At 36.9% G+C, this 13,982-nt stretch overlaps 1 protein-coding gene and 1 non-coding gene across 10 annotated transcripts in view; both read right to left on the bottom strand.

The window, feature by feature from the left end:
* Positions 1 to 13,982, bottom strand: part of UBAP2 (ubiquitin associated protein 2) — a 124,020-nt gene that overhangs the window by 29,955 nt on the left and 80,083 nt on the right. For 7 of the 9 annotated variants that reach the window (XM_061200504.1, XM_061200500.1, XM_061200503.1 and 4 more), the window contains exons 9-12: positions 11,135 to 11,200; positions 6,348 to 6,400; positions 3,186 to 3,253; positions 967 to 1,156 (exon numbers count right to left, since the gene is read on the bottom strand). In XM_061200504.1, the coding sequence (XP_061056487.1) occupies positions 967 to 1,156; positions 3,186 to 3,253; positions 6,348 to 6,400; positions 11,135 to 11,200 (377 nt within the window). The remainder of the gene's footprint in view (positions 1 to 966; positions 1,157 to 3,185; positions 3,254 to 6,347; positions 6,401 to 11,134; positions 11,201 to 13,982) is intronic. The other 2 variants (XM_061200505.1, XM_061200501.1) reach the window with 1 other exon arrangement.
* Positions 766 to 846, bottom strand: LOC133098463 (small nucleolar RNA SNORD121A). Its single transcript, XR_009702165.1, has one exon. It is a non-coding gene; the product is annotated as a small nucleolar RNA SNORD121A (small nucleolar RNA).

Here is a 13,982-nt window from a genome sequence, read left to right on the forward strand (position 1 = left end):
AAGCCAGTTATACTTGACATCAGTAGAGTAGAAGATAGCAATGAAAAGTTTACCTATTCAATTCTCCATTTTTTTAGGGAACAGCAAAGGATTTTGAGTCAAGTGGGAGAGGGTGATTATCATATATCGTATTCATAAGAAATTCCACTTCTCAACTGTAGATTTCAGGTAAAACACAGCAAAGAATGAACCAAAGTAACTGTCACTAGGGAAAGCTGTGGATCTGTGTTTATAGTCCTTCCAACCTCCCCTCTGCCAACTCAGAACTGCCAACACTTGGATAGGAACTTGAGTTCACCATTCTGTAGCTACATTCTTTCACGTTCTGTGCTCTTTTATTCCCATCACCTATCTTCATATGCTTCACTAAAGGTTCCTAAACTTCTTTCTGATGGGAGTTTAATTCTTATGGGAGCCAGAGTCATATATGCAGCAACAGATGGCACTGTTTCATTGAAAACACATTCAAATTTTTAAGGGCCTCTACTACATAATTTTTTGGAATAACAAATAAAACTGCAAAAAATGTAAGAACCTAGGCAGACCCAGAAAGAACTGTTCTTGCATATTAGCAAGCCAATACTCACAAACATTAGCATTTAAGTAAACTGGAAAACAAATGAAAATTTAACATCTTAAGTATAGAGACAGACTTTGAAACAAAATCCAAGAAAAAAAATCATTAGTAAGAAGGATGCCTAACTAAATGATTATGACTAAACTAATTCATAATTCAACTAATCATAAAGAAGTATTTTTATCTTCATCCAGAAAACTCAGTAGTTGAATTCCACATGGCATCATCAGATATGTGCTTGGAAATGATCACATCATTGTTCTCTGGACTGAGATCTAGTACAGAAATTTTTATATGTAAAAAATAATCATAAGGCATGTGTCATTCTAGAATACATTTGTTCATGGGTACATTCCTTAAAATCCCACACTGAAATAAAAGTGAGTTACCAGACTCTGAGGCGGGTAGGGATTGACAGCAGTGGAGATGCCAGTCCCTTGTGCCATCTGATTGCTGTGCTGAGAATTTGTGAAGACAAGGGCTTGGCCAAAGCCCTGCTGTTGGGAAGTTTCAAAGGAGTTGACTTCTGAGGCTTGACTGTGAGGAACAGGCTTCTGGAGCAAGGCTACCAGATCAACACTAAGCAGACAAAAAAGCAAATGAAGAATTGAGTCATAAGCAAATCTCACCAAAAAAATGAATTTGAGAAGTGAATCAATATAAAGTAATAAGTTCATGCTAAAAATAATCCCAGTGACGAAAACCTTTGGAAACTGGAGTTTAAGGGAGCCAAAAGCAGGGAATCAATCATCCGCTGCACGCCCCTCCTCCCCAAAAAGGCATACCAAGCCACAGAGACTGAAACAGGGCTTTGCAGAGAAGAGAAACGAAAAGGTGCATTAAGATGTTTCCACAGAAATGCACAATGACAACCGATTTGAAAACCTGGAGCAACTGAGTACACTTAAACAGTTCTCTCAAGTTTGGCTTGTTTCCTTTAGAATATTTGGCTCCCTTTATCACTTGAAACCAGTCTCTCTTAAACTTTCCTAAAGGAGAGTGAATCCATATTTTTGAGGAATGAGGACCAAAGCCGTACTAGACCACTGAAGCAGTCTGACATTTATCATAAATATTCCTGTAAGTTCTGCATTCTATCCAATAATATATTTACATTTATATAAATCTCATATAATTTCTCTCTTAATTATTTAGGAAAAAATGCACAATATATTAACAAATACTCTGTTAACTAGAATTCTTATAATGTCCCCAGACAGACAGATTCAAATTTGAGAATCATGGTCTTAAAACCTGAAAGCATGAGGAAGAAATGATCTTCCAAATAATATACTACTTGACATGGGAATGAGCCACTAATTTCTCCACAGGATGACCTAACATGATAATTCGCTCCATTAAATCTTTTTAAAGCTCAGTTCCCAGGCAGTTCTCCTAACGGAAACTCTCACCATGCCAGTGAGGCAGATTCTGGAAGGTCAAATAATTCAAAACTCACTTGTGATATATAGCAAAGTTCTTAGGCCTAAGTTTCCCTCCTTATACACTACCAACTCTCATGTTCCCATAACCGGATTGAAGTTATGGGATCTAGTATTTTGGACCCCAAGGTAATGTTCTAACTTATGACAGCCTAATTCTAGGGATACAAATCCATGGTGGTTATATTACATATGACCCATCTTAAAAGTTCCATTAGTAAAAAAACTAGAACCAAGTTCGATTCCAAAAGATTGATAAGATATATGCATGAAAAACAGTCCAGCACTGTCTTCTGAAAAATAACCATTGAAAAGGTCCACTTCTTATTTTTTTAATGAAAATGATCCTATAAAATTCATCGAGTACTACATACAATGCAGAAGTTATATCCGTTTAAGGAGAAATTCTGAGCAATTCACAAAATATATTGCAAGACATAACCTTTGATCATTTTTATTTCCCTATAATGAAGTCTTATAACCATCACATTTAGCAAGAGATTGAGCATGTTGGGTTCAAAACTGTCTTCAATGTTCAGATGTCATATATATCCAGGCTCTCATCCTTCTAGATCACTGCATTTTGAAACCATAATAAAAGATTTTTAGAGTTACTGTAAACACTAGGATGCAAATAAATGCTTTTCAATAATTCATTTCTGCACACATTCTAACAATGTTTCTATTACCCCAAAAGCTCCTTCCTTTTCTGTAATCTATGAAATTAGTAGATTAAAATTAGTAGAACCCATATAAAATGAGAAGTTTGTACTACCCTAAGAAGATCTAAATAAATGGTATTATATGAAGAAACCAAAGGATAGTTCTGTTAAGTTTATCTGTCAAAAACAGTATGCTTACAAAAGTAAAAAAAGAACCACTAAATAGATTTAACATTATCTCTGTCACAAATTCTAACACAAACATAACTGCTATTTTAATTCATCAGTGATCACAACAAATTAGGAAATGATGGAGGCTCTGTCAGCTCACCAAGTAAGTTAGGGATAAAATAAAAGTCTTACACAAAAAAGAGAAAAAACAGAAAGAGAGTCAAAAAAAGGGTAAAAAACAGAAAGAGATCTGAGGAAGAAAACAACTCTCCTGAGGCAAGAAATTTCAATTATGCTTTGAGTAAAAAACAGAAGGTGGGGGAAAGCGCTTACCTTTGCCCAGGTGTGACATGATGCTCTGCTGGAACAGATGAGGAAGTGAAGACCTTTGTTTCAGAAAGCTGTAATGAAAGGATTAAAAATATTTTAATCTTATTTTAATCTTTATTTTAATCAAAATGTATCAAATTCCTGACAATTTTTAGTCACTGGTACTCTTATTCTAGTTCACCCAAAAGGTGGTCAAAGGAAAAGAAATATACAAGTGATCATGGCACATAATTTTCTTATGGTGAAGATAAATTTAGATTGATAATTCCACATCAGCGAAACAAGAAAGTGAAGTAGTAAAGGCAGACCCTTGTGCCATAGTTCAAGCCCCAGTTTCACTATCCTACCTCCCATTATATAAAATGAGAACACCGATAAAGACCACCATTAATGTTACTATATAAACACCAAAAAGGAGTAGGAAAGTTTGAAAAGGCAAAATAATTGACGTTCTCTTTCCCCAAACACAAATGGTTTTAAGTATTTTGTTTATTAGTAATAGGTTTACTAGTCATAGATTTCCTTACTGTTTTTATCAAAATAATTTTATTGAGGTATAACACATACAATAAACTGCAAATATTCAAACCGAATAACTGAATGAGTTGTGTCATATGTATACTCCGTTAGACCATCACCAGATCAAGACAATGAACGTATCTATTACCCTAAAAGTTTGCTCCTGTCCCTGTGTAATCAATTCCTCGAGCACTCACTTTCGTCCCCAGGCAACCACCGATATGTTTTCTGTCACTACAGATTAGGCTGTATTTTCCAGAATTTTAAGTGGAATTTTTAAACATGCAGTCTTTTTTGTCTGACTTTTCTGACTCAACATAATTGTTTTGAGATTGTTTTAAGGTACTTTTAAGGCACACAGGATAAAATTTCTTGAAACCTCAACTGACATTGTTGAAAGGCAGACTCTTTTTATGTTTTCAAAGTGGGGCATGGGCTTTTAAAGGCTGATATTGTTGATCTAATGACATAATGTGAAAAATTAATGAAAATGCTATTTGAAGACTGCTGTAATTCTTAACAACGCGAAATGTCTCAGAACTCTGAAACCCGGCATAAAATCAGACTTCCTAAGACACTGACATTAAGGCAGGGGCAGAGCAGACAGTAGATGTTCATTCTCCGTAAAAACAAAAAGTGCTGAATTGATTATACTGTTTCAACAAGAAAGGCTTATGCTATGCTGCACCCTAATCCAAGGTAGTACCCTAAGAATTCTAAGGAATCCATTTTTGCCTTAAAGAATCTTACAAATTAAATTAAGACAGAAGCAATTAAGGAGTAATTCTATTAAAAGTAACAATAGAGTAGACCTAAAGCCTTGAAAATATTAAGTTCAAGGAAAATGAGAACTACATTTATCTACATCTACTACATCTAACCTGGTAGAGTACAGAAAATTGCAGTTTTCTTCTCCTAAGCTCTAGAAGGAATTTAGGATTTGCATTTTAGATTACTCACCTTTCAATCACCATTACTTTGTATATGTCAGAAAACTTTGAAGTAATTTTGATATTTCCTAAGAAGATGCCCAAATTCCCTATTGTAATTCTTTTCAGTAATTATATTGTGATTCAATATGGTCCATACAGCAGAATATTACCGTCTATATGTGTGTACAGTTGAACTGCTTGTTAGCAGACTTACATCATAAGACCTCATCTGAAGCACAGAAAAATCCCATCAGTTAGGCATGACAGTTATTATGATATTTGTTTTAGGGACGAAAAATAGGAGGCTCAGAAAGGAAAGATGCCTCATCCGAGGTCAACAGGTCAACCCAGCTAGAATTTGAATACAGGTCATCTGCCCTCTGACAGCCTGCTGACTTTCTAACCTGCCTACTGACCCAGACAACAGACAAGGAGATATAAAGCTTTTAGCTCTGGAAGGCTTTTTTTTCTCCCAACAAACTCTTAGCAAAAATTCTAGTAACACAAAACATTTAAAAGTAGGACAGCTCTGTTTGAAACAAGGTATGGTGTCCACAGGCTGCTCATTCTCACTTCTTAACATCACTGGTACCATCCCTCCACTGATTCTAATAGCCACCCATCTAGTTCAGTCTCCTCAGATTACAGGTAACAGAGAGCCCGCTGACATCATACCCCAAGGACTTATGGTTAGTATGTGGCAGAAGAAAATAAAAAACCCTAAATTTCCAAAATTCCAATCAAATGAGCATATCTTTCTTTTTCATACCCTACCCAGCTCATTCCCTAACAAGTCAGATAAAATAGTGCTAAAAAGAAAGAAAGCACAAGTGCAGTTTTGTTTCTTTTTAAAAAATGTTTGTGAGTACAAAATGGGGAGAGGGGGAATAATCTCGAAAAGAAAAATAAAATCTCAAAGTCTGGGTCACTTTATGCAATTTTGAAGGTCAATACTTGTAAACCCTTTATTCTCTCCCTTCCAATGTCAGCTGTAACTCTCTAACATGTACATACTTTTGTTCTGGGCCTTAAGAGTGAACAGAAAAATGGTTAAGATATCTTACGCTGAACACAGAACCTAGAGATGAATACGACCCAGAAGCTAGTACAGTATATTCAAAAATGTCTATGGAATACAAAAAGAGCCAGTCTAGTTGAAAAGGGAATTGGTTGGGCCTAGAACCAGAATGATTTATTCAGGTTAATTTCAACTATAAACCCAAAACATAGACTGTCTCCTTTAATAAAAAGGTTATAAAGAGGAAGTATCATTCACAGGCCAGGATAATAGCATCAGCTAGTTATCAGGCCAAATAAAACAAAGATAGAGAAAAAATGATGTCACTCCTATTTAACACCTGGTCTTTTTTTTTTTTTTTTGGCCGCACCACGTGGCATGTGGGATCTTAGTTCCCTGACCAGGGATCGAACCTGTGCCCCCTGCATTGGAAGCACAGAGTCTTAACCACTGAACCACCAGGGAAGTCCCAACACCTGGTCATTTTTAAACGGTTGCTTTAAAACCAAGTTTCTCAAAAACCTGAAAACACCAACTTCCTTCTGAGAAGCATCTGCTAAAAAACCAACATGGTAATCACAGAAGTCTGAAAGGGAGCCAAGAACAGCCATAAGGTGTCTCAAGCTTTCCTCAAAGTACATGTGCCCCTACCAGAATCCAAAAGAAAGATGGTCAGATCTGGTGCTAAACACTTACATCTTCAGTCCAGTCTTCCGTTGTCCACTCGTCCACAGAATTCTTCCAGGCCCCTGTTGACAATCACAGTTTACACCACAAAGTCAAATAATGTCTGATTCCAAGTGATTCTCTATTGTGTACAGCACAAGATATATCACATATATCATTAGCAATATAGTTTACAATCCAAGAAATATGAGGCTCTTAATCTATCTCAAGAAAATCAGTCATGTTTTCAAACGCAACTTGGCTAAGTACTATCCACAAAAACTCAAAAGCAATGTCTCAGATTGCTTTTGGATGATATCCAAGCAATTCTGCCTTAAGAAAGAAAGTATGGCACAGCACAAATAAATATGTTTAACAAGGAGTTCCTTATGATATATATATTTAAAAGAGAACACAATTCAGTATAAGGCAGCTCTGCTTTGGGCCCTCATTTCAGGTGGATTATCAAATTTAGAGAAGTAGGCTTTTCTTTTTTTTTTGGCTGTACTGGGTCTTCGTTGCTGTGCGCAGGCTTTGTTGCGGTGAGCAGGGGCTACTCTTCTCATTGCAGTGGCTTCTCTTGCTGTGGAGCATGCGGGCTCCGTAGTTGCAGCATGTGGGCCCTAGAGCGCCTGGGCTCAGTAGTTGTGGCTCATGGGCTCTAGAGTGCAGGCTCAGTAGTTGTGGCGCACAGGGTTAGTTGCTCCACGGCATGTGGGATCTTCCTGGACCAGGGATCGAACACGTGTCCCCTGCATTGGCAGGCGGATTCTTAACCACCGTGCCATCAGGAAAGACCTGAGAAGTATGCTTTTTATATTAGTTCCACTGTATGGTTTCCTAATAGGTCTCCAGCAAAGCTAAACATTAGTCCTATTCATATAAGGTCTGTGGCTATTAACTCCTGATGAGCAGGTACAGAAAATGTGCTCAAACAGTTCTTACAGAACAATCATTTATATATAAAACAATTAAACGCTTTAAAGAAAAGCATATGAGCTCAGATATGCTGACATTAGTGCTCAGCGATCCTGTATAAGTATATTCCCATTATTTTAAAGCATACGTGCAAACACATACCCAGATAAAATGCTTTTAAAAGGAAGCACACCAAGATACTAACTATAACCACCATCAGGAAGTAGGATTGTGAATGTTTTCAGTTCCTTCAATGGGAAGAAATAAGTTGAGCACCTGCCTTACAATGAGGTTTGTGTGTGGGAAAAGGAAGGGCATACCCCTGAAGGAAAAGGGCAGATGAACAGATCTAACTTCCTTGGAATCATGTCAATAACCTAATAACTAAACTGATGGTGTCACCTAAGAAAAGAGTCCTTTTCTATGGAATGCTTTCAATAGGATGTCCCTAATTTAAGATTGATCATGGCAGGACTTCGCTGGTGGCGCAGTGGTTGGGAACCCGCCTGCTAATGCAGGGGACACGGGTTCGAGCCCCGGTCTGGGAAGACTCCACATGCCGCGGAGCAACTAAGCCCGTGCGCCACAACTGCTGAACCTGCGCTCTGGAGCCCATGAGCCACAACTACTGAAGCCCGTGTGCCGAGAGCCCATGCTCCGCAACAAGAGAAGGCACTGCAATGAGAAGCCTGCGCACCACAACAAACAGTGGCCCCCGCTCGCTGCAGCTAGGGAAAGCCTGCGTGCAGCAACGAAGACCCAATGCAGCCAAAAATTAAAAAAATAAAAATAAAAATAAATGTATAAAAAATATATTAAAAAAATAATAATTGCTAAGTTTAAAAAAAAAAAAGATTGATCATGGCAAACAAAAATAGAATCTATGGATTTATGGAGCATGGCTCCTTGTAAAAATACCACCCAAGATATGCTACTCTGTGGTTATAAAACGGAGATGTTTCAAACCTGAAAACATTCTCTGGTGTGTGAGAAACCTACACACACCACTTAGAGACTTCACCTATACTGTGGATCCCAGGGCATATACATTGCAGGGAAGAACTCCCTGCTCCTCTGTCCCTCTAAATTGCATGTATCCTTGAAATAACAGTAAAGCTTGATAGATAAAGGTTTCAATATTTTTTAGAACAAATTTATTTATTTATTTTTGGCTGCATTGGGTCTTCATTGCTGTGCGTGGGCTTTCTCTAGTTGCGGCAAGCGGGGGTTACTCTTCATTGCAGCGCATGGGCTTCTCATTGCAGTGGCTTCTCTTGTTGCGGAGCACGGGCTCTAGGTGCACGGGCTTCAGTAGTTGTGGCATGCAGGCTCAACAGTTGTGGCCCGCGGACTCTAGAGCACAGGCTCAGTAGTTGTGGCGCACAGGCTTAGTTGCTCCGCAGCATGTGGGATCTTCCCGGACTAAGGCTTGAACCTGTGTCCCCTGCATTGGCAGGCGGATTCTTAACCACTGTTCCAGCAGGGAAGTCCCAGGTTTCAATATTTGAACTGACAATCTGATCCTTTGTTTTGGCTAATTTATCATATCTTTAAATGGTTTCCATAATTTCTCCAGAAATGTGACAAAACAACTGTCAATTTATGTGCCCCCAAAACATCTCTTTGAATTAAAATATTTTCATAAACGAAAGCAGAAAGACATAATAGTTTAAGGGAAGAAACACAAGGTGCAATTAGTCCCAGTCAGAAATCAGTACTGGAACCTGCATCTCTAGACCCCTGCACAGGCCTCTTAGCACACTGTACGCAAAGCTAAATGAATCCAAGGCAAGCCACCTATACTTCACTATCATCTTCCTTTCTTAAGTACTAACTAGTGCCTTTCTTAAGTACTAATACATAATCTCCAACCTTTTAATATATTTCCTTCCAGACTTTTGTCTAAGTACATGCATAGTTTTAAAAGTTTACAAGTGGACTAATTTCAAAGATGGCCGGTACATAGTGGTCTTGGTGCCGCCTCCATCCAACTTACCCTGTGTTCATGCTGTCAAATTCATCATAGGAGACAGTACTCTAAAGACTGCAAATTCTATAAAAAGCTGAGGCTCATTCTAATCAGATTTAGGAACACTCTAGTCAAGAAATAGAAAAAGCCTCAAAAATAATTCATAAAACTTTCACCTTCAAAGCAACTAAGATTACAACAGGAAACAATTTATGATGAATTTTCCTTAGGAACCTTTCATCATCAATCATCAACCAACTAATACTGGGTTAAAAGCCTACATGTAAAGAAAGCATGATGGTAGGTATCAAAGTCATATCTCACTGAAAAGGCAAGTAAAAATTTAGGGAGTGATCAGGATAGTATATTACTGAATGATATATAAATTACATGAATCTGATTAATACACTGGAAATTTACAGGATGAAAAAGTTACAGAAAGCTAGAATGCTAAGAGAAACTTTATGGGGAAGATGACTCACAGCAAAAACCTTGAAGGCTGGAAAATATCTGAACAGATATTTAAGAAGGGACATTTGGGACTTCCCTGGTGGTTCAGTGGTTAGACTCTGCGCTCCCAATGCAGGAGGCTCTGGTCAGAGAACTAGATCCCGCATGCCTCAGCTAAGAGCCCGAATGCTGCAACTAAGACCTGGTGCAGCCAAATAAATAAATGAATGAATAAATATATTTTTTTTTAAAAAAAAAAAAAAGAAGAGATTCCAGGGGAGAGAAACAATGATGAGGCATTACAAAAAATTACAAAATATTAAAATTAACCTAAAGTTCAGAACATCCTTTTTTTTCCCCAAAAATGTGTAAGTTGTGGCAAAATACTTATAAAATTTACTACGGTAATCATTTTTTAAGTGTACAATTCAGTGATACTAATTTAAAACACACATTCTTATACATGATATATAAAGAGACTGACCTACCACTTAGAGAGGAGTATTATGAAAATAATTAAAATGTAAACTTAGACATGTAGAAGAGGATGAGAAGCTGAGTACATTTAAATTTACTTATTTTATTTATTTTTGGCTGCATTGGGTCTTCGTTACTGCGCGTGGGCTTTCTCTAGTTGCAGCAAACGAGAGCTACTCTTCGTTGCGATGCGCAGGCTTCTCATTGCGGTGGCTTCTCTTGTTGCAGCTCTAGGGCTCTAGGGAGCGTGGGCTCAGTAGTTGTGACGCACGGGCTCAGTTGCCCTGCGACATGTGGGATCTTCCCAGACCAGGGCTCGAACCCGTGTCCCCTGCACTGACAGGTGGATTCTTAACCACTGCGCCACCAGGGAAGCCCCCTGAGTACATTTAAAAGCAGGCAGAAGACAACGTATGAAATTGTAAGCAGAAGTCCAACATGGTAAGGTGTTATGTCAAGCAACAGAGGGGAAGCCCCGTGTCAGCAGTCAGGGTCAAGCTGTCACAGTGACCCACCCTAGTCACACGGACTCTAAAAACTACATGACATTAGATACAGAAGAATACAGAGTCAGGTCCTAATCTTATTTTGGAATATTAAAATTTTACAGGAAGACCTTGCCCCCCATTGTAGACCTACAGACCTTCACATCAAACATATGAGAAAAATTCAATGACATTAATTTATTTTTAGCTTAAAACAATAAATCTGAGATGTATGCTTTACGTTCAGTTTAACTTGATCCCTCTATCAAAAGGACATATAAGGCAGCCTTGTAGAAAAAAGGACAGCAGTGATACAAAAATCTGTGTCACCTTGAAGGCCAATGTGAAAAACACTTCCATTATCAAAAGCTGACAATTATTTTATCAAATAGCTGTAAAAATATAGTTTAAAAACATTCATCTGATGAAATTTTATTAGCTAGCCTTGATAAAAATGGAAGATATTTTAAGCATTTTATCAGATTCTTAACTAAGAAATTAAAAAAAAAAACTCATACCTTTGAGTCCAAAAGAATTTTTGTTTGGCAGATTCTGAGCTACATTTTGAGCATTTGATGCCAGTTCTGTGGATCAATGTAAAATGGAAGGTTTTAACATATCACAACAATTAAGGTATTCATCAGAAGAGAAATTGGTCAGCAAATTAAACGAAGGAGGGAAAGCATCAAACTAAGTATATGCTGTGTGTCCAAGGAAAAAGAAACTTACTGCAATCCATGCTATGACAGACTGCTGTGGTCCAACTATGAATCTTAACAGCCAGCCAGATCTTGAACATTCAATTTGCATCAATTATGCTTGTTCTCATTCCCATGTTCACCAAGTTCCCTTCCCACTTGTCAAAGAAAACATTCCAATCTGTTTAAAAGGTATGTTTTTAGTAAATTTATAAATTAGCATTTTGACTACCCTTCAGTCTTTCTATTTTGGGTAATGTTTGAGTCTGACTCTAGGGAATGGATTTGATTATTATCCTGTCAAAAGTCAGGTTTCTGAGCCTATGAGGCTGTGGGCTAGACTCAGAACTCTGTGTTATCAACAAGACAATACCATTCTGTGAGGCCTCTAGAGAAATAGCCAGCACTCCATCAGATGACATCTTTTAACTGTATTTTGCATCGAACACATTCTGCTACTCTAAATGAAAATAAGAGGAATGAGAGGGAAGAGATAAAAGACAAAAGGAGAAGGAAGAAGAGATGGAGGAATATGAAAAAAGAAAAACAGCAGTTAATGGACTAATTCAACATTCTGTTTCAAACACCTGATTTAAAAATCAGTGGCGGTTATAAATAAAGCCGCTATAAACATCACATGCAGGTCTTTGTGTGGGTGTTTTCATTCCTCTTCAGTAAAAACCTAGGGTTGGGATTGTAAGACTGTATAGTATTTGTATGCTTTCATACCAGGAACATAGGAGTTCGAGTTACTCTGTCACCTTCACTAACACTTGGAACTGTCAGTTTTCTTTTAAAGCTATTTTAATGGATGAAAGGTGGTAGCCCACTGTGGTTTTAATTTGTATTTCCCCAATGACCAATGATGATTAGCACATTTTTGTGTGCTTATTGCCATCCATATATCTTCCTTTGTGAAGCATCTGTTCAAATCATTTGCTCATTTTTCATTAACTTTTTATTTTGAAATAATTATACATTCACAAGAAGTTATCCTTCACCCAGTCTCCCCCTACGATTACATCTCACATAATTCCAGTAAAATATAATAGCAAAAAAACTGACATAGATACAGAATGTGTATACCGTTCTATGTCAAGTTTGTATTGTGGTAAAATAATGTTTATGTGGTAAATAAAATTTACCATGCTAACCTTTTTAAGTGTACAGTTCACTGGCATTGAGTAATTCACAATGTGATATAACCATTATCACCATCCATTTCCACAACTTTTCATTTTTTGTTCATTTTTAATTGCTCATTTTATTAGGCTGTTTTCTTCTCAACGAGTTGTGATAATTCTTTACACATTCTGTATACAAGTCCCTTTTCAAATAGAGGTTTAAATAAATATTTCCTCCTAAACTATGCCTTCTCCTTCATTCTCTTTATTCTCTTCCAAAGAACCATGTTTTTCTTTTAGACTCATGCTTATTATGCCCTATGTAAGAAATTTTTGCTTAATCCAAGGTGGCTAAGATTTGCCCTGTATTTTCTTTAGAAGTTGTGCTTTCAGGTTTCACATGTAGAGCTATTATCCACTTTTGGTTATTTTTTATATACAGTATAATGTATGCCATTGAATTGCCTTGGAACCTTTGTCCAAAACCAATTGTATCTGTGGGTTTATTTCTAGATTTGCTATTATATAATTGATCTATCTCTGTGCTTTTGCCAATTTCACAGTCTTGACTACTGTACCTTTAGGGTAACTTCTTGAAATCAAGGAGTGTGAATCTTTGAACGCTGTTAGTTTTCAAAACTGTTTGGGCTATGTTCATACCTACACTTTTCCATAAAAATTTTAGAATCAAGTTACAGCTGACACACAAAAAATCTGCTAGGATTTTGAATGAACTTGTACTGAACCTGTATACCAATTTGGGGAGAAACAACATATCAATAATATTGAATCTTCCAACTCATAAACACTGAGTATCTTGCTCCCTTTTTGGGTCATCTTTGATATTTATCATCGTGTTGCATAATTTTCAACATACAAATCTTGCACATATTTTGTCAGATTTATACCTAAGTGCTTCATGTTTCTGTACTACTATAAATGGTATATCCTTCTGTTTATTAATGCTTCTTCAAACACTCAATTTTACATTTTACTGTAAGATTTTATAATTTATATTTTCATTTAGAAGTCTTATCTTGCACATCATTAGACTTCTTCATAAGCATCTGATATTTTTTGAGGCCACTAATTTTTTTTCCATTTTCTCTTTGTTGATGGTTTATAGAAATATTACCTGTCAACTATCTACACTGTTTAAAGCTTCCTAATTAATTTCATTAATTTATCTATAGATTCTTTTATATCATTGCCAGAAATAACAGGTTTTTTCCTCCCTTTCCAACCCTTATTTTCTTTTTCAATCTTTATTTCAGTGGTTATGACCTCTGGTACAGGGGTGATAGAAATAATGAGAGTAATCCTCCTGTTTCTCTTCAGTTCGACTAAATCTTTTGCCTTTATTTAAAAAAAAAAAAGTAAGAGTAGTGAGAGTAAGCCTCTTGATCTTGTTACAAAAGAAAAATATTCTACACATCACTATTAATTGTGAGGTCTGCTGTGACTTTTGTAGAAATCGGGAATGAATGTCGGGTTTTGTCAAATGCTTTTCCTTATGAAAATGATATGGAGTTTCTCCTTTATTC

This window comes from Eubalaena glacialis, chromosome 9, assembly GCF_028564815.1.
Source record: "Eubalaena glacialis isolate mEubGla1 chromosome 9, mEubGla1.1.hap2.+ XY, whole genome shotgun sequence".
NCBI classification, from domain to species: Eukaryota; Metazoa; Chordata; class Mammalia; order Artiodactyla; family Balaenidae; genus Eubalaena; species Eubalaena glacialis.